A 25066-nucleotide genomic window follows, 5' to 3' on the forward strand; every position below is an offset into this window, starting at 1 on the left:
TCTTAAATCTCGAAAAACTACTCACTTCTAAATCTTTTGTAGTCATTTTTGTATTACTTTAGTATAAATACATGTTAATTTGGATTCATATGTTGTTTTATTCTGACTTTATGTGAACCAAAAGACACAAATTCGTCCGTTTTCTCATTGGAAAAAGGTAAATTTCAAAATATCACTGTCCTGGTAACAAAAGCAAAGTTTGTGGGGAATAGTAGCCATTTTCTATACTTTTGAGGCATAAGCAATTAGGAAATAACACCTACTACCCAGGAACAAAAATTGTGTTACATAGTGATATCAAGACGACGGAACAAGCCTGCTTGCTGCTACAAAAGCGGCACTATACTGAACTTTACCGATGCGTTAGGAATAGACACCATTCATTTATTCATGCTTTTACATATCAACTAATTGCATTCCGCATTTACAGAACATACATGATTATCGTGAACATTTGATAAAATCAAACAATCAAAAAATTCCACTGACTTACACTGCTTTCACTTTTTACCATTTACTTCTTAGCCCTTAGCTTGCGTCTCAAAGCGTGATGATGTTGGTTTTGTTGACTCAGTTGCCATGGGAACGTTTAAAACTCCGCGACAAACTTTACTCAAATGCACAGCTGTACAGAACACACCCCCTCAGGCATGTGCTGTCTATTCACGGGAGCAGACTACTGAACCAGTTAGTTCAGATGATCGCTGGATACACAAGAAACAATCTGACAATTTCACAAATAAACCCGTTTGTGTTCAAACCTATGAGAGGTGGAATGTAACAAAAATGTGAACTGCAAAAGCCGGAGCGTCAAACATCAACGACAAAGTTCAACATTTGAATTGAAGTAACAGCTGTCAAATAGACAAAACTCAACATTCGAAGATAATATGCCAAATTGAAAATGCTCAACACACTAATTGAATTAATTATACATAAAATAATGAATGTAATTAAGCTCAATAATTGAAATGTGAACTTCAAATCTTAAATAAATTGATTACAATTCAAATTTCCAACACGCCCTCCGATTTGTGTTTAGTCTGTTCTAAATCAATACTGCGCGTTGTATTTCAGGTTAAGCGCTGTGCTTTCCATTTGCCACTTGGTCATTCTATTCCCCGGGACTGCCCCTGTCATGGCAAATCTGACATGCTAAAGAGATGCTTTGCACTGTTTCTTAAATCAAGTGGCCTCAAATAAATTGTCTACTTTAATATATGCTTAGCCTACCTATCAGTCTGGGGAAATTGTAAAAATGGGTAATTGACTTGTGAATGTTAACATCAGAACTCGAGCTGTCATTCTCGTCCCCTCAAACTGGCGCAGGCAACACATCTGCCTGGATTCCTGCATGATATAAATGTGTTTCTTCATTTGCGCGGCCTGCTTTTTATTATTCATTGGGGTTTGTTTACTACATGCCTCCATAGCTGAGCCTTTAATCAGACAGTCCTTGTCGGTGACAGTCCAGTTTGTTCCGCACGTACTTCTGCCAAACTTAAATTCAAAGTACAATCTTCTAAATGGGTTATTATTATTATTATTATTATTATTATTATTATTATTATTATTATTATTATTTATTTTAATTAACGTACTGATTGAAAATTAGAGGACTAATATGAAAGAGGTGCGCGCATCAATTGCAGCTAATTAGCTCCCATTAGCACCTGAACCTCTTTATAAACCCATTGCGCACTAAGGAACACCAAACTTAACTACTGACGGGTTTGTTTTTATTATTGTTTCTTTAGAACGGTGAAAGAAGTGCACGGTCGGGGCTGCCTTGGATTTAATGATGCCGTGTTGTCTTAGATTTGGGTAATTGTTGATCTTTTCTCTACTTTAGAAACGTTCATTTTATTGTGTGTTTCTCACTTGCGTGTTTTTTTTTTCAATGCAGAATAACATTGCTGTTAGCAGTGTTAGTCACTGATGTTTGGACGCAGAACCCCCCTCTAGGTACGATAACGGTCGCTTCAGCAGAGCTGTTCTTTCAGCTTCCTGTTTATTTGCCGGTTGTGTGTTTTCAAGTATCGTTGTCTTCTGCAGGCTCGGTGAGGACAGAATGTCAAGGGAGTGTGATGATGATGTTGGATAAGTCTTTTGTTGGAAAGTATTTTCGTATCAATGTGATTGGTGAGTGATCAATTTTCTTGAATGGAAAGCTTTTGATGTATGTTTTTGAAGCGTGTTGACTCGTAATTTAATAACCTGAATTAAGTACAGAGCACTCCTGCGTTGTATGGCATCAACCAGGCTTCGTTTTTTTTTTTCAAATACAGGGTATGAAACTCTTGCGTTGGCTTTAAAAGCATGTTGCTGATCACACTAAATAGACCTGTGCTGCTACAACCTTAGTCAGATTTGTTGACTGCAAGTGTGCAGAATTAGAAATAATTTACTCTAAACCTATTGTTCCGAATGGGCGTATAATTCTACAAATATAAATAGTTTTTTTTAAAAATTGTGAAAAGTAGATGGGACGGGGTGGTGGGGGTGTTCACGTTGTTATATCTCTACATTGTTTGATCATGTGTACAGTTTCTTAAAAGGCCAACTGAATTTCTTTCTATAGACAATAAGGGGGCGCTTGTGTCCCTCTCTCCAAGACTGGCTGCACAGTGTGGATATAGCTTAACTGTTGACTTCTTTGGAAATGCCAAGTTCCTTGCTTCTGTGCTGAGCTGCTTTGCTCAGAACACAGTGAGTCATCATTTTATTTCTTGTAAACTTGTTTCTAATGGTGACATGCTGGGACTAACTTTAGCCTTTGTTTCCAGAATGATGAGACCTACAAGCTGACAGTACAAATCAGTGTCTTCTCAAACAGTGCTATGACTTCAGCTTCCTCCTATGTTCAGAGCATGACATGCCGCTATTCTCCATGGGTGGAGAGGGAGATTCTGTGTGAAAGAAACTACATGGAGGTAAGGGCTATCAGGATGTGATAATGCTGTTCAGTATAACTTGTTGTGTTGTGTGGGTATTTTAATTGTCATTACAGAAGTGCTTCACTCATGACTAATGTGAATTCTCTTTAGGTTTCTGTGAGAAGAGGTGTGCCACTTATTGAGCCAAACTTTGTTCAAGATGATCCTGATTGGTCCCTTGCATACCCTGAGGTAAAATCATGTGACTTTGCATTTGCTTCATTCACATCCCCTTGGTCTTGCCTAATTGAGGTCTAATCTACTGTCTCATCTAGTTGAAGCAAAATCTAACGGCCCCCTTAACTTTAACCTGTCTCCCAAGAGGGTGGTCATATTGGAATTGTGTAACATTTAAGGCATTGGCTTTGTATACATATTCTGTGATTTGTTGTGGTAAAACATGATTGTGGTGAAGTTAACACTTTCTTGTCAGTGTGTAAGCTTTGTATTTCAACCACTTAGGTAGTGGCTTCATATGTGCAGGGTTACAAACCCTTCATGATATACCTTTTTGAAGTCTGTTGTATAGGAGCAATTTCAAGTATTGTCCTAAAGATTGGTACACGGATATTAAGGTCCAGTACAAATGAATGGCTACAAACTCTGCCTGTGTCCGATCCAGACCACATGCTTTCACGTAGGCTCTTTCGTACGCAGTTGTATTTGAGGATTTACTCTGTTCCTTTAGAGACGTTTGGTGATCATATAACGGTTTCAGTGATACATTGTCAAAATTTCACCCTTCAGTTTTAGTTCATGTTTTATTAAACAAGCCATCTGCTGTGACAAATCCTTTAGACTGGGATGCTTTGTGTTCAAACTCCCTATTCTAATGGGGTTTTCTCTTTGCTAGGCAACTGCTGCTGACAACAGCATCTGGAAAATTGTGTTCCATCTCCCAGCAAATAGAAAGACAACCATGACTGTTGCTCAGGCCATGACAAATGGCTATGGCATAAACACTACACCAAGTCGAATTCTGGTTAGAGCTGCCTACAACTCCACAGAAAGCCAGCCTCAGGTGGTAAGTAGTCTAGGCTTCATTGTTCTCTAGTACAGTATATCCAGACTATGAAGGTAGAAAAGTCTTGCTTTTGTTTTAGTAAAATTCCCCCTTCCCTCTAACAGATCCAAACTGTACCAATGGCTGTGCTAAGGTCAACCACCTTTTATAAGCAAAGATGGATGGTCATGATGGTGGACACTGCAGTTACATGTCCTACTGGTGAGTAAGCTTATTGAGGGTAACGGTGCTCAAGAACTGTTCTATGTTTTAAGTATGAATTTTCTATACCAAGTCTATGTTACTTTCTGTCAGATGGAACAGCCTTCACAGAACAGATGATTACATGGAATGTTCCCCGTGTTCTACCTCCTCTTGTTCCGACACCACAAATTACTACCCTTGATGTTCAAATGGGAGTTGATGGTCGCAAGCTTGACCCTGCAACGATTCATAATAGAGATTATAAACTGGATGTCGGTCCCCAGCTAATCACTGTAAAAATTCCTGTGGGAGCTGATGGTGGATATTACAAGGTATGTAGAAGTTCAACAACTTCTAAATCCTTCTCATTTTAAAGCTTGCTTCCTAAGATGCTTCTGTGCTTTCAGAGCCATGTATTGGACAACACCTATGTGATCTCTTACTCTATTGAACCAATGCTGGAGCATACCTGGCAAGATGGGCCTGAGAAGACCAAGTACACAGTACTTCATCCAATAACCACTCCTTTCATGCCTCGGCCTCCAGTTGTCACAAACGGTATGTAGAACTTGTCCACATGCAGTAAATCAAAGGGATTTGTTGCAGTGCTCCACTTCATAGCCTTCATTTAACTGCATGCTTTAATTTCAGACACTGTTCCTAAAGCCAGAGTGTTCAATGTGACCCTGGGGACATTCCTGCCTGATGTGGAGCTGGTCAAAATTATAGTTGGATCAGAGACGTTAACTGTGCCAGAAGCCAACCTAAAAGGTTACAATGTCCAGGAGCATGTCTTTCCCAATGGATCCAAGACCTACACTCTCCAGGTGCCATTTGAGGACCCCAATGTGAAGCAAAAGGTAACATCCCACCTGTTCAACCATCCAATTGCCCTTTGAAAACACTTGCTTCCTGTGGATGTGTTGCTTGCTGTCTGACTTTGGGTTTAATCCTACAAACCCATGTTTCTTTCAGGTAACTCCTCCAGATACCAGAACCTACATTCTGCCCCTGACCTACTTGCTGAATATAGTGCCAGAGAATACACCCTTTACTCATCCTGCTGTAGTTGAAGCCATTCTCAAAGACATCAGTAAGTGCCTGACTGTTTGTGGTCTACAATTACCCTTTTCTGACCAATCCAGTCCATTGCCCTGACAACTGCTCTTCCTCTTGCAGTTCTACCTATAGTAACTGGCTACTGTGATGGTGCTGCATTCTAAACCATGGTAACATATGGCAACATGGGTCGCAACTGGGTTCCTTTTGTGGGCTCAAGAGAACTTGGTGGAAGTCTGCTTGCCCTGTACAAGTATAATGCCAACGCTACCAATTTCTGGATGACTGTGCCATACAATTCAGTTGATGCCACATATGAAGTAAGTGATGGAGCTTTAATGTGTTTTTAGTTGTCTTGGGTTCAACACATTACTGACCTGATGTATTGTCTCTGTAGGTGATCAGTTCTTCAGGCATCAGAAGCAGACTTGACTTGACCTTGAAGGATATTGGGACCATGGTTGTGGTGGCTGACTTCTCCCTGTCCTGCAGTTTCCCTACAAAGATGATTGGTAACTCTCCTGCAGACCAAGCATTCTTTAGAATAGCTGTTTTTGAGATTGGCCAAAGGATGCATGAAGTGGTATTGAAGCTATAATCTGTTTCCTTAACCTGGATCCAAATGCTGTGTTTCAGATTGCTTCACCAATGGAACTATGGCAGCTCTTGCTGTGAAAGTGGAATCTGTCCCCAGCTTGTCTCCAAGTCAACTAACTCTAAGGGATCCTAGTTGCCGGCCTCTTCAGTCTGATGCTATCAATGCAGTTTTCTACTTCAATGTCAACTCCTGTGGCACCACTAGAAGGGTTAGTATTGACACATTTAAAACCATATTTTGAGGAGGTTCAACATATTGACAAGTTGGCCACAACACCCATGGATCAATCTGGGGAGCCATGGTGACTGGTGTTTCCATCAGCTGGATTACTTGCATGAAATGTGTACATCTGAAGGATGCCACCTTTGTATTGAACTGCTTGTCCAGTTGACAAAGGTGCTGCGACACATGACTCTTGGTTTATGGCATTGCATGTGCTGCCTATAGACCTTTTTGGGTCAATGGCAGTGAACTGGAAGGAGCGTACTAACTGGGGAAGATCCAGTGGTTAGTACGTAGGATGGGACTAAACTAGTACAAGAGTTGATACCAATTGCAGCTCAAGAGTCGCCAGCTGTGTATTCAAATGTGTATTTGCAACAAATCCAAAATAACTGCTGTTGCCCTCTTAGCGGTTACTAAAACAATACCAAATTAGTCTAGCAGTTTCTGTAGACAGACTTGTGGTATCATACTAACTGTAACAAACATAAGGTCCCAAAAGTGTTCATAATCAATGCTTTTTATTTTTAAATTGTGAAATTGGTACAAAGTTAGTACACAGCTGGGGATGATCCTGAGTACCATATTAGCTAGTCTGCAACTTGGTATGCAGCTCCATACTAAATCTACAAGTTTATTGCAACCTGAGCCTTTTGTGATTCTCTTCCAGTTTGACAACAACCTCCTGACTTATGAGAATGAAGTGCTGTTCACATCTTACCGGTAAGGATTGCAATCAAATTGAGTATCCTTTGTGGTTGAGCCTGAAACTCTCTTAACCCCATCTCCTCTTTCCAGGTTGAGAGTTGCCTGTCACTATCTGGTCAATGACACCAAGGTAGTACAGTTCTTGTACCAGAATAATCCTGCACCTGTAGTCCAGCCTGGCTTGGGGGACCTTGCAGTCATCATGCGGCTTGCATTGGGTAGGACTGGGCAATTGAAATAATATAGATGCTCTAGTGTGTTTCCACCTATAAAATTCTCCCTTGCATCTCTGCAGATTCAACCTACAATGACTTCTATGGCGCTCGGGATTACCCTGTTGTGAAGTACTTGCGAAGACCCTTGTATTTTGAGGTAGAGCTCCTGTACAGCAGGGATCCACAGGCTGAATTGTTTTTGGAGAACTGCTGGGCAACCTATTCTGTTGACAGGAATAGCTCTCCAAAGTGGGATGTTGTTGTGGACAGGTAAGATGCAGGAATATGATATTGCTGCTACAAAACCTAGGAAATGGAGTTGTGGTTGATGTGCTCCTGACCTACTTTCTCTTTCTAGTTGTGAGAACTCTGCAGATGAGTACTTGACCATCTTTCACCCAGTCTCCAGCAATGCAAGAGTGCTGTTCCCTTCCCATCTGAAGAGGTTTGAAGTGAAAATGTTTTCCTTCACAAGCGGCCAGGATGCACTGAAAGGACAGGTAAAGTGGAGTGTTGGGATGGGGATCTTGTACCACAATGCATGGTTTGGATTGCTTTGCAAGCAGTAAATAGTCGCTGTTCTCAAATCTTTGAGTTGGAATGAAAACATGTAACTGCACTTTTGCAAGAAACACTTATGATGCAATATATTTGTTTTTTTCAATTCAGTAATCCTCATTGGATGATGGTACTGCCTGATCTATTGATGCTAGTTTTGCTTGACAAGGTGTGCTGTCTTTCAGATTTACTTCCACTGCGGTGTTGTGATATGTGATTCAACCCGGCCATCAGACAGCCTCTGTAGCAGACGGTGCATTCCAGGGAAACAGAGGCTTGGTAAGAGCTCTGTTTGAGAGGAGGGGACATTTTGTATGCTTTTTTGTCCATTTGTTTTGATGGACTCCTCCTAATTCCTCCTGTAGGTCGCAGTGCTGAAGGGATGGATGGTGGTGCAGTAAAGGTGTTTGTGTCTTCTGGCCCAATTGAGCTGAAGAGAGATGGATCCCTTCACTTTATGCCTAGAAGTGGTAATATGCATGATGTGAACACAATTGCAGTTCAAGTAAAATATAACTCCTTTATTCCTCTAACTATTTCTTTCTTCTCTTGCAGCCCAATTCAATGTGTGGTCCCTTCTGGGAGCTGCAATGGGTGTGTGTTCAGTGGTTATCTTCATAGCTGGAGTTGTATCTTTCTGGAAACTGCCAAAAAGTGTGTATTGATAAATAAAAATCTTGCTTGTAAAAGCTTATTTTTTTTGTGCTTGACTAATTCTACACTTGATGTCAGAATGGCCATGTCAATGGGATTTCCTCCTCCTTGCTGTATCAAATGCTTTGATTTTCCCTGATCAGGCCATTCTCAATATGGTGTGTTACTCAAGGACCCTTCACTAATTCACTGTGTGAACCTGGGGGCAAAGACTTTCCTCCTCCATTGAGCTGTAACCCTATTTTTATATTGAACAGTAACAGGGCAATTACTATACCTTCAGATATTTAGCATGATAAAATTTAAGGAAGAAACCCCCCTTCATTTGTCCCTTTTATTAAATATGTATTAGGTAACAATTTTCATACATAAATTCTATTTCAGTATACAATTTATAGTGTCATGAACCAGGCTTCAACAAGAAACAAACTAGAGCCCCGCTTCACTGATTTAAGAATATATGTTTAACTGTTAATTATTTTGAAGCCTTGTGTGTAGAAATAGTAATGGAGGGGGAGGGGGGTTCATTTGAAAACAAAAGCTGGTGTAAAGTTAAAAGCTGTCCACCAAAGCCAGGCTTGTCCACTTTCCCTTAGGTTGGGCCCTTCTCCCTGACGGATTCTCTTGTCTTTTTTTAAATTTACATTGTGGTGGCTTCATAAATGATTTTCCCACTTGTTGGTTTTTGTAGGCTAGGTATCCTCTACATTACGACTCATCATACAGTCACTGTGCTTCACATCACTTCCAGCTCTTAACTTCTAGAATAATTCCAGGTGTGTAAACTTCCCAATCTTCAGAATACAGTAAGCTTTTATTAACTTATATCCAATAATAAAACTAGTGGAAAATCCTTCCAATACAGCAATATGTTCCATACCAGGAACTCCTTTCAAAAGTACAAACTAATTGTCTTCAGTTGAACTGTATGTGTTGTTGCTCCTCCTCACTGTGTCATCTGTGTTCTTTAGTGTTTACTTTCCACACTGAGTTCTATAGTTCATTAGCTATAAAGAAAACTACCACTTGAGGGTGCAGTGCATAGAAAAGGAGCACATACCAATCCATAAACCATAATAATTACACATACCTAAATAAACTAAAATAAGAATACATTCCTGTGACGAGATGAAGTGATCCCGTGCTGTAAGCCATCCTCCCAGCCGCCAGCGGGCTGTGAGCCAGCCTAGAAGGCCCCAACAGAGATGGTGTGACGTGGCAGTTATACCTTTGGGGCGGAAGTCCCGAAAGGACGGTCACCATCTTTGTTGAGGGCAACAACACGGAATGTCCTGTAATGTCCCAGAATTGGGAGGAGATTAGAATGCCAATTGCTGATTGGTGTTCTGCTGATTAGGGGGCGTTCCGCGGCACATAAAAAGGGGCCGTGTTGTAGCAGTCGAGGGTGGTATCTGAAAGCACAAAGGAGTGTGGGAGAGATACTGAGGGATAAAACCAAACAAATGCTCACTGACTTTTTTGACAGACATAAACAAACTAATTCAAAAGAGAGACAGCCAACCAGGAGGGTGGACACCAGAAAGGCAAGGACAGCCACCCACAGTCTGGATAATTTTACTTTGTTGTTTGTTTGTTTTGTCTCTCCACATTTCAGTTAGCGTTTCTCTTTTGTTTGGACATTTTCTTTTGTTTGTTGTCCTGATTACCACTGTTTGCAGACACTAATAAAGGAAAAGAAAACAACTTGTGTCATATCATACCATTGTCTGGACTTGATTATTTTTACACCTCCACCCAACTCTGCTATCCGTGACAATTCCTTTTTTTAATAATCAAAATTCCAGTTCAGCTCCTACATACGTTTTTGCAAAAGCAATTATTTTTGCTAACATTTCAGGTTCTAAAATCACTATTTCCAGCAGTGCAGTTCCTTCCTGTCTGTATTGGTCATACTTTAGGGCCCATGGGAAGCCTGTGGCAGGAATGCATTCTGGTTACCATGTGACTCCTTGTTCATTGGGACAATTCAGGCTTTTCCAATTGCAATGCATTGTGGTACATTCTACACCTCTTGGTCACTGTTCACAGCAGGACTACACTTCCCATAATGTATTGGGGTGTGAGTTGAAGAGCCTAAACTATCCCAGTGTGTTCTAGTGTGCATGAAGTCATATGGTAACTCTGCCTGTGAAGGCCTGTTTCAGAGTCCTGCCCCATGCAGTCTCCCTTATTTTGAAAGCTCAGTGCTGACAGGTATACATATTATAAAACACACACATGCAAAGAACAGAATTCTAGAAACAAACTTTATTATACAGTTCTGTGGGTGATCGTGTTCACAAAAACTAAGTATATTAAGTATTAATCCAAATACATGCAAAATATAAAACATTAATATATCTCTTACATTTTTGCTTAGTGTAGTTTGTATTACTCCCGTTAGATAAAAAAAAAAAAATCGAATACAGTGGCTAATGCAGCCTCCATCGTTCAGCCACAAAACGGTAAAACTGCAAACAAACTACAATTCCCAGAATCCCGTACCAGTTTCTGTAGTCCCATGTGTGATGCCGTAGGTCTGGCTGCCTCTGAGTTGTGATTACACAGGCATAATCTACTTATTAGATTCCTTCTTGCTTTGACATGCTACTTTCAATATGCAAGTTTAGGGTGAAATTATCAACACTCCTTATATATATACCTTGTTTTAGCATCACAAAAAAGTGCTACTTAACAACATGTTGTTCTCCATGTTTGAGTGTGTGAGTTATTGGAACTGAATTCACTACACTGGAAACCCCGTGTGTAGTACGGGGGGGTGTAATGTGTTTATATTATAAAGAGGACGGAGAGTTTGATGTGAGACTCGATCAGACACAGGCACATTCATATTATTAAACCTGCTATCAGACTCTCCGGCGTCGTCACTCTGAGTGCTCTTTGAAACAGACTGAGTTCGTATTTATATTCATGTTGGGTTAATCAGAGATGACTATCGGCGTCCCGTCTGTAGTACTACCGGAGATTTTAACTGCACAGTTTGTACCGCTCTGTGCAGCGCCGTCCCATTTGTAACACGGTACGTGAACTGCATTCTGCGAAACAAAACATCACAACAGCAGCAGCAGCGCCATCTACTGGACAAAACCCAGACATGCACGTTGATTCAATGATCCAGTTCAATATCTACAAAGACTAAACAAGAAGCTATTAGAAGCCCCGAAAAAGAAAACATTATACAAAACGGTTTAAAATCAAATGTTTTAGATATGATTTAGATATTCGGGTTGGATACCTCGGAAGCCAGTGGAACTCCAGCGTTTCTCTGACAACCACTGATAACCCCTCCCATGATGATCGGCGCTGCCATGACAACCCGTGACATCACCCGCACAAGTTACAACACGGCGAGTCATTTTTTGTAGCACAGTATTAACGTGTTATTGTTTTCACAAAATAACATCAATAAGATTATCAGATCACCTGCTAGTGTGTACTAAACAAAACCTCAAATATCACTGAATTGATACAGAGACAAGCCGTGGCACCAGCAAGGGGTTACAATGAAATTAATAAATAAATTACGACATGAAACAAAAATACATGTGGGTGTATTTTAATCAAAAATCCATGCATCCACAATTCTGATTATAATGTCAGAGCTAATTCTTTACAAATGATCAATTTCTATATTTCTCGGAGTGCTAATGTGGTGTTATACTTTAACATATTAATGGATTTTAGAAATCATCTATGCTAGTCTGCCGCTCAAACAGTTTTAAATATAATTTAGATTTAAATGGCAGGTAGTATATAAATCAATTTCTAAAACAGGTCGCATTTTGTAATTTAAATAGGCCTACGTATGAGCTACCAAAACGTATTTTTGTTTCATGTCGTTATTAATGTATTTACTTATTTATTTGGTTAAACTTTAATCCAGCCTTACATTTGAACTTCTATGTATGAATTACTGACGAGTAATATTTGTGATTTGATTACTCTAGCAGATGAACTGATAATGTATGGATGTTATTTTGTGAAAACAATACAATATTAAAAAAATAAATACTACAACATTTAATAAATAAATAAATTATACACCAAACTGTAGCACATTTCTTTAGTCTTAATATCATAACAAATATACTTATTATAAATACATATCACCTTTTATTTGTTGGAAAACGGTCTGGAACTTCTAGTAAAGTATTTTTTTTAATACAGTGTTATTTGAGTTAAAATATTGTTTTCTTCAAAATTAAAATATCAGCAACGGTGTGTTAATTTAACGAAGCGCCTGACGCCGCTCGGAACGTTCGCATTTTTAAATCCTAACGGTCTCTGCTCAGCTGAGTGGAATGTTCACGATCCGGTTGCCTAGCAGCGTCTCCCCCTCCTTCTCTGCCCCGCCCTCTCGCCCTCTCTCGTTGCTCCAGCTAGGAGTTCACATTTAGCTTCGTTATATCTGCGCAATATTTTCCTAATTTTTTCAATTTAGCTTATTAGGGGCTTCGTGTTTTTAAGATGGTTCAGGTGCAGTCCTGACAGACTGACTGGAGCATCATTACAGTATACCGCACTGCGCTCAGCTTTGTGTGGCGGCTGATACACAAAATAATGAACGACTGTTAAATAAATCACATGTATTGCTTTTTAATGCTAAATATGTATTTGGTATTCTAAGTATTATCTACAATGAATAATTCAGCTGTATTCATATTCATAATGTAATACAGTATTGACAGGGTCCAGTATTATAAATAAATAAACACGCTTTAAGAGAAACAGCAGTGATGTTTATTGACCATTCCCATACATTCTCTATATGTTTCTACATCGTGGTTGCACAGGGACAAGGGACTCAGTGATGTTAAAAAAAAGAAAATAGAGCCCACAATTAACCAATATAGAAAGGAAGGGGGAGAAATGTATTGCCTGTGTGCAGTACCTTACACTTTTCTCTATTAAATGTCATTTGAAATGTGTCTGCCCAGTTCTGAATGCTGTCTAGATCACTTTGAATGTCCTCTGCTGCTGCAACAGTGTTTGCCACTCCTCCTATTTTGAACTGCAAACACAAGTCAAAAAGGAAGTTAGAAAGGCCAAGAGAGAGAGATATAAATTAACATTGCTAAGGGGGCTAAAACCAATTCCAATTTTTTTTTTCCAATATTATAACAGCAAGAGAACATTCAAAGAGGAGGTTAAATGTCTAAGTGATACAAATGGCAAAATCATAGATGAAAAAATAAAAAATAGCAAATATATTAAATGATTACTTTTCACAGGTTTTTACAAAGGAGGATACAGACAACATGCCCCACATGTCAACCTGTTCCTATCCAGTTTTAAATAACTTTAGCATAACAGAGGCAGAAGTGTTAAAGGGACTAGGAGCTCTTAAAATAAACAAATAGTACTCAAAGAAATGAAAGATGTTATTTACAAATCACTAACCAAGATCATGCAACAGTCTCTTGACACAGGGGTTGTACTGACAGACTGGAAAATTGCAAACATAATACCGATCCACAAAAAGGGAGACAAAACCGAGCCAGGTAACTACAGACCAATAAGTCTGACTTCTATTATATGTAAACTTATGGAAACTATAATAAGATCCAAAATGGAAAATTACCTATATGGTAAAAGTATCCTGGGAGACAGTCAGCATGGTTTTAGGAAAGGGAGATCGTGTCTAACTAACCTGCTTGAATTTTTTTGAGGATGCAACATCGACAATGGATAATTGCAAAGCATTTGCCATGGTTTATTTAGATTTTCAGAAAGCTTTAGACAAAGTCCTGCATAAAAGATTAATTCTCAAATTGAATGCAGGTGGGATTCAAGGAAATGCATGCACATGGATTAGGGAGTGGTTAACATGTAGAAAACAGATTAGAGGAGAAACTCAAAATGGGGCGAGGTAACCAGTGGTGTACCACAGGGATCATTATTGAGTTCTCTGCTACTACTAATCTACATTAATGATTTAGATTCTGGTATAGTAAGCAAACTTGTTAAATTTACAAACAACACAAAAAATAGGAGGAGTGGCAAACACTGTTGCAGCAGCAAAGGTCATTCAAAATGATCTAGACAGCATTCAGAACTGGGCAAACACATGGCAACTGACATTTAATACAGAAAAGTGTAAGGTACTGCACGCAGGCAATAAAAATGTGCATTATAAATATCATAATATGACACCTATTGAAACACAAGTGCAGCGCTTAGAACATATATACAAATAGAACTAATCCACTCTTCTATTAAACTGTGAACTTAGTGTTTGATTGAATCCATCTCTGTGTTTGTATAGCCTGGAAACAGGCATCAGTGCCTTGCATAGCTGCACACACTGCCATCATTCACACTGACCACAAGAGGGAGCCAGAGCACCACTGTTGTCCATAATGTAATAACACAGTAATAAGACAATTGACATAGGCATCAGTTACCTCCCCAGTCAGCCCAGTTCTCCCATTGTTAACACAAAGCTCCTCACATCCAGTCATCTAAACACTACAGTGTGGTCTGTGTCTGTATATGAGCAATACTGAAAATGAAGAAGGAATTTATGAAAAATACCAAGGAGTTTATGTTGACTCAGAAATGTCTTCATCTAGACAATGTGGGGAAGCTATAAAAAAGGCCAACAAGATGCTCGGATATATTGTGAGAAGTGTTGAATTTAAATCAAGGGAAGTAATGTTGAAACTTTACAATGCATTAGTAAGACCTCACCTAGAATATTGTGTTCATTTCTGGTCACCACATTACAAAAAGGATATTGCTGCTCTAGAAAGAGTGCAAAGAAGAGTGACCAAAATTATCCCGGGTTTAAAAGGCATGTTGTATGCAGACAGGCTAAAAGAATTGAATCTATTCAGTCGAACAAAGAAGACTACGCGGCGATCTGATTCAAGCATTCAAAATCCTAAAGGTATTGACAATGTCGACTCAAGGGACTTTTTCAGCCTGAAAAAAGAAACAAGGACCAGGGGTCACACGTGGAGATTAGATAAAGAAGCATTCAGAACAGTAAATAGGAGGCACTTTTTTACACAGAGAAGTGTGACGGTCTGGAACCAACTCCCCAGTAATATTTTTGAAGCTGACACCCTGGGATCCTTCAAGAAGCTGCTTGATGAGATTCTGGGATCAATAAGCTACTAACAACCAAATAAGCAAGATGGGCCGAATGGCCTCCTCTTGTTTGTAAACTTTCTTATGTTCTAGAAGCGGGAGTATTTAAATGCTGTCCAAGCCCACTGACATTAATTGATAAACTTGACCTTGTTATAATACAAGTTAATACAGACAGCACAGTGAGTCTTTAGAGCAAGGTCAATTCTAGCACATCATGATAATACAATACACACATTTGTGATTTGTTTCCCCAGAGTTGGAGAGTAATTCATTAGTAGAAGTGAAAGATGAGAGATGGTCCAGGTTCAATAACCAGTTTAATGTAGGGAGCACACAGTAAAGTAAAAGCAGGGTTTGCCATAACGCCTCCAGCATCTCATCATGCCTCTTGGTTTACCCACAATATGCAAGTAACAATTACCTGGGAAAGAGCAGCGTGCTTCTGAACGGCTAAACCGATGACATTATAGAAACAATCAGGCACTTTCTCCTTTACTAAATATGCAATGCAGAAGAAAGAAGAAATACATGAATCCTCCCTTGCCTGTTAAGAGTTCTTTGTTGTCAATAAAAAAGTGCTTTTTGAATGATTTCAGTGGTGGCAGTTTGACAAGAATACATGTCATGTGAAATAAACCAGTCCAAAACGAGACATTGATGCTAATAGTTTTATTGCTTAAAAAGCTTTACAGAAAGAGACAGGCTTTTACCCAGTTTCATGTAACAGCAGATAGTGTTGTTTTGGCAGGACAGCATTTATACTGGTCAACAGTTGGAGCATTTGTTGTCATGAATGCAAATAAAGAGATTTTTAAATAATTGAGAGATGAAGAAAATCTCTATATAAACACAATGTTTTTGTCAGTCTGTGAACAAGGCCTGTCACGGGTCACTTGTGACATCACAGGGTGGCTGTGAGGAGCTGGGAGAAGAAAGGAGTCTACTGGTCAAACCTGACTCGGTGCAGTGATTATGAGCTGGGGCAAATCAATCAAGCACGATCTCCAAGTATATGTGCATATGTGCCCATGTGCAGCTGTGTTTCTATTCAAACATGTGTGAGCATGTGATCTCACTGAGAATCTGAGACTACATGTTAAATAAGGACACCTTTCCATACTTTCCATATTATATATCCTTGAAGAGATTGACCAAATGCACAACAGAGAGCAGCTGCTTTAAACAAACTGGGAATGGCCTGATAGAAATAAGTATGGGTGCTGTAGCTGTGTGTTTGGAGAGGGACCACAACAGAAAGGTTACAGCCATGCTACAAAAGAAGGTTGCTGGTGTGTTTAAGCTTTGCTTGCAGGTCTGCTGTCAGGTAAACTCCAGCACTGTGATCCCTGGGCGCTGCTGCTTCTCAGTAGTGCTGGCATCGCCTGCAGTGGTAGGTACGCCAGTCTGAAACCAATTGAAGACATTATCAGCAACCTGGGCAGAAAAGCTATTGTTCTGATCCATACCCTACAGAGCATTGCACAGCTAGGTAATGGGATTGTGGGGTGGTAATGGTCAGCATTGTCTAATAATATAGACAATCAGTGTCACACTGAGCTGCAGAATTGAACTCCCTCCCATGTGTAGACAGCATCCTCCACACTCTTTGTATTGCACTCCTTTGAATTACAAATTTGAGTAAAGCTTTGTGTAATTCAGCATGCAATTTCACAATCCCAAAGGGTATGGAATCAACTGCTAAACTGTGGAGCCACCACAACCTCGCAATATAATCCTATCAATAAAAAACACGGAAACCCTCTATACTAGTTCAAATGCCAAACATGCTTCTGAGGTTTTATTCAGAGCAATCCTAGATCAAAGCTCCTTTGTTTTAACCCCTGCTTTTATATTTTGTTTCACTGAAATGACAAAAGCATACTCACAGCGTGCGCAGCGGTACCCATGATGGTAGTAGAAATAGTAGTGATAGTGATGAGCTACACAAAAAAAGAAAAGATAATTAGGAACAGTCTATTTTTAACACAGAGCTTCTTAAACCCACTGCCTTCCACACTGTAGCCCAGAACTCAACCCCCTGAGCTACCCAGGGACAGTGGCCCAGTGGTTAATGAAAAGGGCTTGATACCAGGAGGTTCACATCCCGGCTCAGCCACTCACTCACTGTGTGTGACCCTGAGCAAGTCAAAACGTAAAACTGGAGTCCTATTGTAAGTGACTGCAGCAGCAGTTGTTGATGCATAGTACACCCCCTAGTCTCGAAGGCACTTTGGAGAAAAGCGACTGCTAAAAGACTAATGAATAAAAAAGTAATACTCAGATCCACAAGCATGCACATTGCCTTCCACTCTGCAGGGCACCACTTTCTCTAAACACTGAGCTATCAAACCCATTAACTCCTATACTACAGCCCAGCACTAACCACTAAACTGCTCAAACCCACTACCTTCCACACTGCAGCTCTGCACTCTAGTCACTGTGTCACTGAAGCCTCTCAGCAAAGCTACACTGATAAACAATTCATACCCTGATTGAAAATAATAAATAAAACCCACTGATTGCTGCATAAAATAAAGTAGAATCCATTTACTTACCATAGTAGCATCTGTACCTTACTGTGAAAGATACAAGTGATATATTGAGTTCAATCCATTTGAAGTCACTGCAGTGGCTGCTTTGTACAAGAATGGGGCCTCAGTAGTGTATTAGAGAGCTATATATTTCAAAGGAGTGTCTCTCTATTTGTACATTTCTATTATTGGCAAAATCCAAAGACAGGGCTCCTTCTTTATATCCCCTCCCACAGGATACAGAACACCTCACTATGTGAGTATGTATTAAATAAAGATGGCATTTCATATTAAGAGCAGCTAATTCATACTATTATACAATAATACCCCATTCCATATTCTCAACATCAGCTGTAGGAGGCCCCATTGTTAACATGTATTCATTTCTTGTGACGCGCACAGTACATGTGTATTGTATTGTAGTGTACAGTCACATTTTTATTAAAATATCAGATTCACACTTACCACGAGCACAGATGCTATAATCTGGAAATGAAATAAACATACACCATTAAATACAATTTAAAAATATATATACAATTCATTTCTACATATTAATGTACCATAATAAAATAAAATACTTACAACAGTAAGCTGTTCCAAAGAAAAAGAAAAACAGAAACAGTGGTTATTGGATTTAATAGTTCACTTTATATTCATGTTTGAGTTCCATTTACTGGAATGTTTTCTGTTCCTCTGAAAATATAGGTTGATTTTGATAGCTGTTACAGGCTTAATGAAGACACCAAGGGGCACATTTCAAAGTGTTTCCTCCAGTTTGTCCAGAACTATGAAACCACTCCATGGTAGAATATGCTGTAATACTGAAGTGTTTCTCAATGTCTTCAATCAATTGACCTGCAGTCTACAATCCATGCAGTTCACCCAAACCAGGAGCCAGCTCCAGAGAGACACACACTTACTTCTGTAGTATCTTTTGGACAGGGCATCCTTCTTCACTACCATGGACTGTGTCAGGACCACTTCAGAATCCACTTCAGGAGACAGAAAGCACGTGAAGATCATTAAACAAACAGTAGGTTGCATCCCTTCTATTTAAACACAGACCATGTTGAGGAACTCTCCAAATTTGGATTAGGATTTCAATGTACATTAAAGAAGATTGCTGAACAGTAAGGAGCTTCAGATTTTATTTTGTTAGAGTGTGTGTTACGATGTTTTCACCTGAGTTCAGGAGCTGCTCTTCAGTTCTAATTGCCTGTCTTAGATATATGTACGTAATGTAGGCTGGATCAGTCAAAGTGTCTTTATAGAAGAGCCAGTGACTGGATCACGCTTCCTTCTGCTTTCAATTCACTGCTATGCACTAGATGGTGATGGCACTTACTAACAGAAAGATATTTCAGTCTGCATTACATATGAAAAGAATCACACAGGACAATCGCACAAAACAACTGTGGTCAACTGTGAAAGGCGCTATATAAAATAAATATTGATTGATAAAAAGGTAAGAGAACAGGACAACCTTTTAGTCAAGTTATTATATCTCAGTTGGGCGATCCTTTTTACTGACATGTCAGGAGATCAATTAATACAATAAGTCTTATTAAAGGTGCTGCATCAACACATTTAAATGCACATGTTAAATGCAAACAGATGAAATATTTTCAAAGTGTATATCCCTCAAGCTTTGTGTTTTCCTCTTCCGCATCAGTGTAACAGACAGACAGACAGACAGACAGACAGACAGACAGACAGAAACACACTCAACAGAAGAAGCTATAGGCCATCTGTACTCACTGTCAGCTCTTTTCTCCATCATATTGTCTCCTATCAGGTAAAACAGAAATAGGTTTATACACTTAGACGTACATTAGGAAACAGATCTGGGCACTTTGTGTTAGCGCCAATAGAGAAACAGCAGCTAAATATGCTCAGATTCACTGGGGTTTGGTCTTAAGTCTATCATCTGTAATTCACAATGTGTTCCTCTTGAAGGTTTAACGTTGTACCCACACACTACCCAGACGTGCTTTTCAAAGGACTCACCCAACTCCCGCTCTCCTTTGAGTCCATCACTGTCCAGTTCAGCATCACTGTCGCCTGAATCCTCTGCCTCTGGAACAGGGAGAAGAGAGCTTCATGAAGCAATGAAGGAGTCCCTCGACTGCAGTGCACAGCTTCATAGGACACTCAACACAGGGAGGCAGAGAGTTCCCCATTACATTACAATGCAGAGCTGTGAGGTTTAACCATGAGATCTCTGGATATACAGTAGCCCTTGATGTTATGCATGATTAGTGATGATTAGTCAGGTTGAGTTTCTAAACAAGTTGTGTGGTCTGTCCAGGACTGTGCTTTTTTGTCATTGCTTAACTTAAATCCTGCAAATAAGAAACTTTCTTTCTTTCTTTCTTTCTTTCTTTCTTTCTTTCTCTCTTTCTTTCTTTCTTTCTTTCTTTCCTTACCCAGCGCTCTCTTGTTCTCCAGTGCTCCTTCCTGCTCCTCTGAGTCTTCCACAGTGTTGCTGAGATCTGTAAACACAGGCTGTGGTTACATTTTTAATGAGAGCAGTCCTGTGTTGTATCCAGTGCTATGAAAGGAATTACAGCATGGAATGGAGAATGCAAACGGACCGATTAGGAAAACTGGGATTTTTTTTATTTTATTAAGATTTTTGCATCTGTTTTGAAAACATGTAATTATGGTCATAAAATTCTGCACTTTTGTTAATAACTGCAACAGTGTGGAATAGTTGAATTAATATTATATAAATAAACCACTTTAAAGTGCCACCTATTATATAAGGCAAGGAATTGTAATAAATCAACTTGCAGTAAACAGTTTGCATTTTTAATATCTCTTAAATAAATTATTATATTAAATCTGCTGTATAAAAAGTGGTTTGAATATTAAGAGCAGGTCTATATGTTTCAAGGATATGTATATTTTGTGAAAAAGGTAAATCAAACTGAATGAACATTTTAAAATCTAAGTGTATTTTATACACACCTTGCAATGGTTTATTGAAGAGATGAGCGGGAGGCAAGAGCGACTGGAAGGGAAATTTCAAATGCAAACCTTGATTTGTGTTTTCCCCCCAAAATATATTTAAATATTTACTGTTGATGACTGTTTCATTTCTAATAAGTTCTTATAAATGATAAGAAACGACAAGTTGATTTGGCTATTCACATGGATAAGCCACAGCTGCATTTTACAGTACCAGGGAATCCTTCTGGTCTGAAGCAGCCTCTTAATAAGGGGTCCCCATGGTGGGAGGTGGTTGATGCAACACATGGGAGTTTTCAAGTTCTTTAAATGCTGTGTCTTATTCTAGTGGAGTACAGGCTCATCAAATCAATCCCCAAGACAAGTAGACAAACCTCTGTGTTGAGAATATAGGATTGAGTTCTGGAAGAATGGATCTTACCCAGTTCTCTCTTGCTGGCCTGGTAATCATCATTGCAGCAGTGTGGAGTAGTGGTTAGGGCTCTGGACTCTTGACCGGAGGGTTGTGGGTTCAATCCCCAGTGGGGGACACTGCTGTTGTACCCTTGAGCAAGGTACTTTACCTAGATTGCTCCAGTAAAAACCCAACTGTATAAATGGGTAATTGTATGTAAAAAAAATGTGATATCTGTATAATGTGAAATAATGTATAATGTGATATCTTGTAACAATTGTAAGTCGCCCTGGATAAGGGCGTCTGCTAAGAAATAAATAATAATAATAATCATCTCCCAGCTCTTCAGAGTCCTCAAGGAGGCTCCTTGCATCTGCACACAGAGGAAATGGAGGGGGTGGAATCATTATTTTAAATGGCAATGTACAAATTAAGAACAAAGAAGGATATTCTTATGGTAAGTTGATTATTCAATGATGCAGCATTGAGGAAAAGCCTGCCTTCTCCACTATGTTATCTCATGGAAGACTGTCTGCTATCTCCCTACCCTTCTGTTATTCTGATGAAAGTCAGTCAATGCCATCTCTTCCCCCATTTATTTTAGGTTGAAGGCAATCAATGCAATCCCTCCCTCCCTCCCCATGTTACTCAGGATAAAGGCAGTCTTACCAGCCCCTGACAGAAGCCATGCTGTCAGGACCGAGAGGAGAATGGCTCTTGTAGTCCGGGGTTTCATTTTGACAAGGTGCTGATGCTGCTTTTCCACTCTTCAGCTGCTCTGGTCCCTCCACCCTGCTCTGTTTTATACCCTCTCCCAGACAAATGCACTCCTTCACCACTAAACCCTCATCAAGGACCCTTTCTTTCTCTACACTGTGATATTGTGTGATGCCCTCCTCTTCCAAATTTCCATACTTCACTTGAAAACTATTTCCTCTATACCCTATGATCCAAATCTATTGACACAGTGTCAGTGATCTCCATTGTTCTCTTAACACAGAGCAGGATCAGTGCTGGGATCAGCAGGTGCAGACAGATGGCCCCATATACAGTATTAAAGGCAATAGAATGGTTAGTTATCAGTCATGCAAAATGAAGCATTCTCTGGAATTTCATATCTACAGTACAGTACTGCAAACACCTGGCTCACAAACATGTTCATTATACCAGGTGTTGTGGTTGAGCTGCTTCTTTCATGAGCAAATCAGTCAGCTGCTGTACGGTGTGGAGTGCATGTTTCTTATTGAAACATTTCACAGTTGTATTACTAAGTCTCTTTTTAGAAGGAAAAAAGTAGGATTGAAATACACAGTGGGTGTGAGAGAAAGACCTTGGTGTTGTGTTAGACTCATTTCTACCAGCAATGGGGAAGCAATCATAAAGGTGAAGACTAATCCCAGGGCTTAAAGTTAACCCAAACTAATACCTCAAGCATAGCACTGACACCAGGGCCAGAGGACACTGCTGGAAATTAAGTGTGGATAGCCATAGGACAGAGGGTAGGAGACACCTTCTCACAGAGTGTGGTGAGGGGATGGAATGGGTTACCAAGTCATGTTGTTAGGGCTGGCATCCTTTAAGACCCGACTTAACAGGTTTGAGATCAATCAGCTGCTGCACTGATGGGCCGAATGTCCTCCCTGGTTCTGTGTTCTGAATTCTGGATCTCCAGTGTGATGGCATTGATTGGTAACTCCTCTCCAGAGTCAGTTGTTTTCCTTGTACACTCAACCAACCATAAATATGTTGACAGAACAGTTGAGGGAACTAAATCTATTCAGTCTGGAACAAAAAAAAATACTAGAGGAGACTAAAGGTTTTAAAAAGTTGAAGTTAACTGTAGTCACTCTTTCAAGCACAGCAGAGAGACCAGGACTAGAGAGAGAGGGGAGTATTCAACACATCAGGAGCAGAAATCACCTTGTTAAGAAGCAATGGTATGCAGCCCATTAACGTGCTAAAAGCTCTCTGGTGCACCCTGCTGGACACAGTATTGATTTTCCACTTCAAGCTGCCCACATGATAACTGTGGTATACTGTGTTGCGTCTTGAGGTACCGCAGATTCACCATGGTATCAGGGAAGATTCCACACAACACACTGCGAGAGGCTGAGCAATGCAGGAGGAAAAAGAGAAACTTGCACTCCTAATAACAATCTATTTAATATATTACTAGTGTGATGTAACACAATCAGAATGCTCAACATGATGAACACAGATTTTGGTGAGTTTTTGATCTGAACAAATTGTGATTAGGGGTGACCAGATTTATCAAGCGACTTCTGTTTTCAGTTAATATTTCTGTATTTAGTCAAATGCATTCCTGTTGTTTAGTTGTCCCCAAGTGTCTGCATTTCTGAGAATGTTCTCTAGTCCTGTAAGAGTCTGCAACTGACTTCACTTCTTCACACTAAGTGCAAGGATAGGATTACACACCTATGTGAATGTTATGGTGTCTTTTAAGGTGTCCTAACTGGTTGAATCTCTTCCCACAAACAGCACAGTGATAAGGTTTCTCTCCTGTGTGAATGCGCTGGTGGATTTTAAGGTTTCCTAAGTTACTTAATCTCTTCCCACACTCAGTACAGTGATAAGGATTCTCTCTTATGTGAATGCGCTGGTGTGAATGAAGATTTCCTAACTGTTTGAAACTCTTATCACTGGTCTGTATGTGGGAAGGTTTCTCTCCTGTGTGAATGTGCTGGTGTCTTTTAAGCAGTGATATATGATTGAAACTCTTCCCACAATCAGCCCAGGAAAACGTAGTCCCTCCTGTGGGATTTCCCTTGTGAGTTTTAGGAACATCTAATTGACAGGAACTCTTCCCACCTTTAATAGAATGAGGTAAGGTCTTCAAGCTGCCCTGGGTTTCAGAATTGTTAAAACACACAGAATGTGTCATCTCTGTACTCTCCACAGTAAGTGGGTGTCTGTCTTGTAAAGAAGGGATTGTAACTGAGTGAGTTCTCAATGTCTTCACATTTTCTTCTTGGGGTGTCGTTTCTCTGTGTTTCTTGCACTGTGGTTTGCCTCTAGAAGCGTTTTTGCACTGGGGTGATAGAGTGGAGTCGTGTTCTCATTCATCTACTTTAGAAGCTAAAGAAAGAAAGAGAAGAGAGACAAAGGTTATTGTACAGCATTCTTCCACATGCACTGTTCTGAACACAAGTGAATGAGCAGTTCAGTGACTGGTTGCTTGAGATGAGGCGGATTAATTTACCAGTTAGTGTCCCGCAAGTTTCTGTCACAGCAATTTATCTAATATATATTTATTTTTTTTGATAATAATTCATATAGAAATTCCATTTGCAATCCCACACACTGCACCGTGTCTTTTTATTCTAGCTGTATTGAAGACACACGACATGCAGAACTATGTAAGGCTGGAGTGGTTTGGTTTTTCCACAATTTTTTATTAATCAAATGTTGTGTAAAATATCTGTAGAGCAAAGATCCTGTAAAACTACAATTCCCAGAATCCCCTCCCAGCTGAAACTGATTCGCTGGTCTGCTGTACAAAACACCTCCACACACGTACTTACTGTACTGTGACAAGAACAACACAGCAATGCTTACTGTGAGACACACAAAAGTGAAATGTGGAGCAAACATTACAGTCCTCGGGATAGTTGCCATGAGATGAGCTTTTAAAAATGATATTGTATTTGAATAAAGTGTAAGAAATAAAATAAGACTCTCATGTTGGCGATCCTGCTGCATACATTCTCCACAGAAACTCTCTACTGAAATGTTTCTTCTGGTGACGCTGAGCAACCCGACTGGATTTGGCATCACCCAGTGATGGGACATGTGATCCCTGCAGCTCTGTAAAGCTGTGGGAGCAGCACAACTGCAAACAGTCTACCAGGGATGAGGAAAGGCAAAGATCTAACAC

The 25066-nt window shown here is 39.8% G+C and overlaps 2 protein-coding genes and 2 long non-coding RNA genes across 4 annotated transcripts; 3 read left to right on the plus strand and 1 right to left on the minus strand.

Moving 5' to 3' along the window:
• The first annotated feature begins 1751 nt into the window (after positions 1 to 1751).
• LOC117965226 (uncharacterized) lies at positions 1752 to 5411 on the plus strand. The gene is made up of 13 exons (XM_059006024.1): positions 1752 to 1824; positions 1907 to 1965; positions 2056 to 2142; positions 2582 to 2709; positions 2787 to 2933; positions 3048 to 3128; positions 3790 to 3960; positions 4065 to 4161; positions 4255 to 4475; positions 4551 to 4701; positions 4795 to 5003; positions 5119 to 5236; positions 5323 to 5411. Exons 1-13 carry the CDS (start codon positions 1799 to 1801, stop codon positions 5364 to 5366), a joined length of 1539 nt encoding a protein of 512 aa, XP_058862007.1. The 5' UTR covers positions 1752 to 1798; the 3' UTR covers positions 5367 to 5411.
• LOC117965094 (zona pellucida sperm-binding protein 4-like) lies at positions 5388 to 7274 on the plus strand. Its single transcript, XM_059005991.1, has 7 exons — positions 5388 to 5522; positions 5600 to 5714; positions 5839 to 6008; positions 6693 to 6745; positions 6821 to 6948; positions 7026 to 7209; positions 7256 to 7274. Exons 1-7 carry the CDS (start codon positions 5388 to 5390, stop codon positions 7272 to 7274), a joined length of 804 nt encoding a protein of 267 aa, XP_058861974.1.
• A 33-nt stretch (positions 7275 to 7307) lies between these two features.
• Positions 7308 to 7990, plus strand: LOC131703135 (uncharacterized). Its single transcript, XR_009309675.1, has 3 exons — positions 7308 to 7445; positions 7689 to 7782; positions 7869 to 7990. It is a non-coding gene; the product is annotated as an uncharacterized LOC131703135 (long non-coding RNA).
• A 10591-nt stretch (positions 7991 to 18581) lies between these two features.
• Positions 18582 to 21776, minus strand: LOC131703137 (uncharacterized). The gene is made up of 5 exons (XR_009309676.1): positions 21199 to 21776; positions 20234 to 20299; positions 19815 to 19883; positions 19566 to 19595; positions 18582 to 18799 (listed from the first exon to the last, which is right to left on the minus strand). It is a non-coding gene; the product is annotated as an uncharacterized LOC131703137 (long non-coding RNA).
• Between the last annotated feature and the right edge of the window lie 3290 nt (positions 21777 to 25066).

The sequence above is a fragment of the Acipenser ruthenus genome, chromosome 32, assembly GCF_902713425.1.
Source record: "Acipenser ruthenus chromosome 32, fAciRut3.2 maternal haplotype, whole genome shotgun sequence".
In the NCBI taxonomy this organism is placed as follows: Eukaryota; Metazoa; Chordata; class Actinopteri; order Acipenseriformes; family Acipenseridae; genus Acipenser; species Acipenser ruthenus.

What these genes read in the sequence shown, in the direction of transcription:
- LOC117965226 (XM_059006024.1), top strand. Translation starts at nt 1,799, where the DNA reads ATGATGCCGTGTTGTCTTAGATTTGG. An exon ending in CAGAAAGCCAGCCTCAGGTG is followed by an intron (nt 3,961 to 4,064) that starts GTAAGTAGTCTA and finishes TCCCTCTAACAG; the next exon opens with ATCCAAACTGTACCAATGGC. An exon ending in GCCTCCAGTTGTCACAAACG is followed by an intron (nt 4,702 to 4,794) that starts GTATGTAGAACT and finishes CTTTAATTTCAG; the next exon opens with ACACTGTTCCTAAAGCCAGA.
- LOC117965094 (XM_059005991.1), top strand. Translation starts at nt 5,388, where the DNA reads ATGGGTCGCAACTGGGTTCCTTTTGTGGGCTCAAGAGAACTTGGTGGA. An exon ending in TTTCCCTACAAAGATGATTG is followed by an intron (nt 5,715 to 5,838) that starts GTAACTCTCCTG and finishes GCTGTGTTTCAG; the next exon opens with ATTGCTTCACCAATGGAACT. An exon ending in GTGCTGTTCACATCTTACCG is followed by an intron (nt 6,746 to 6,820) that starts GTAAGGATTGCA and finishes TCCTCTTTCCAG; the next exon opens with GTTGAGAGTTGCCTGTCACT.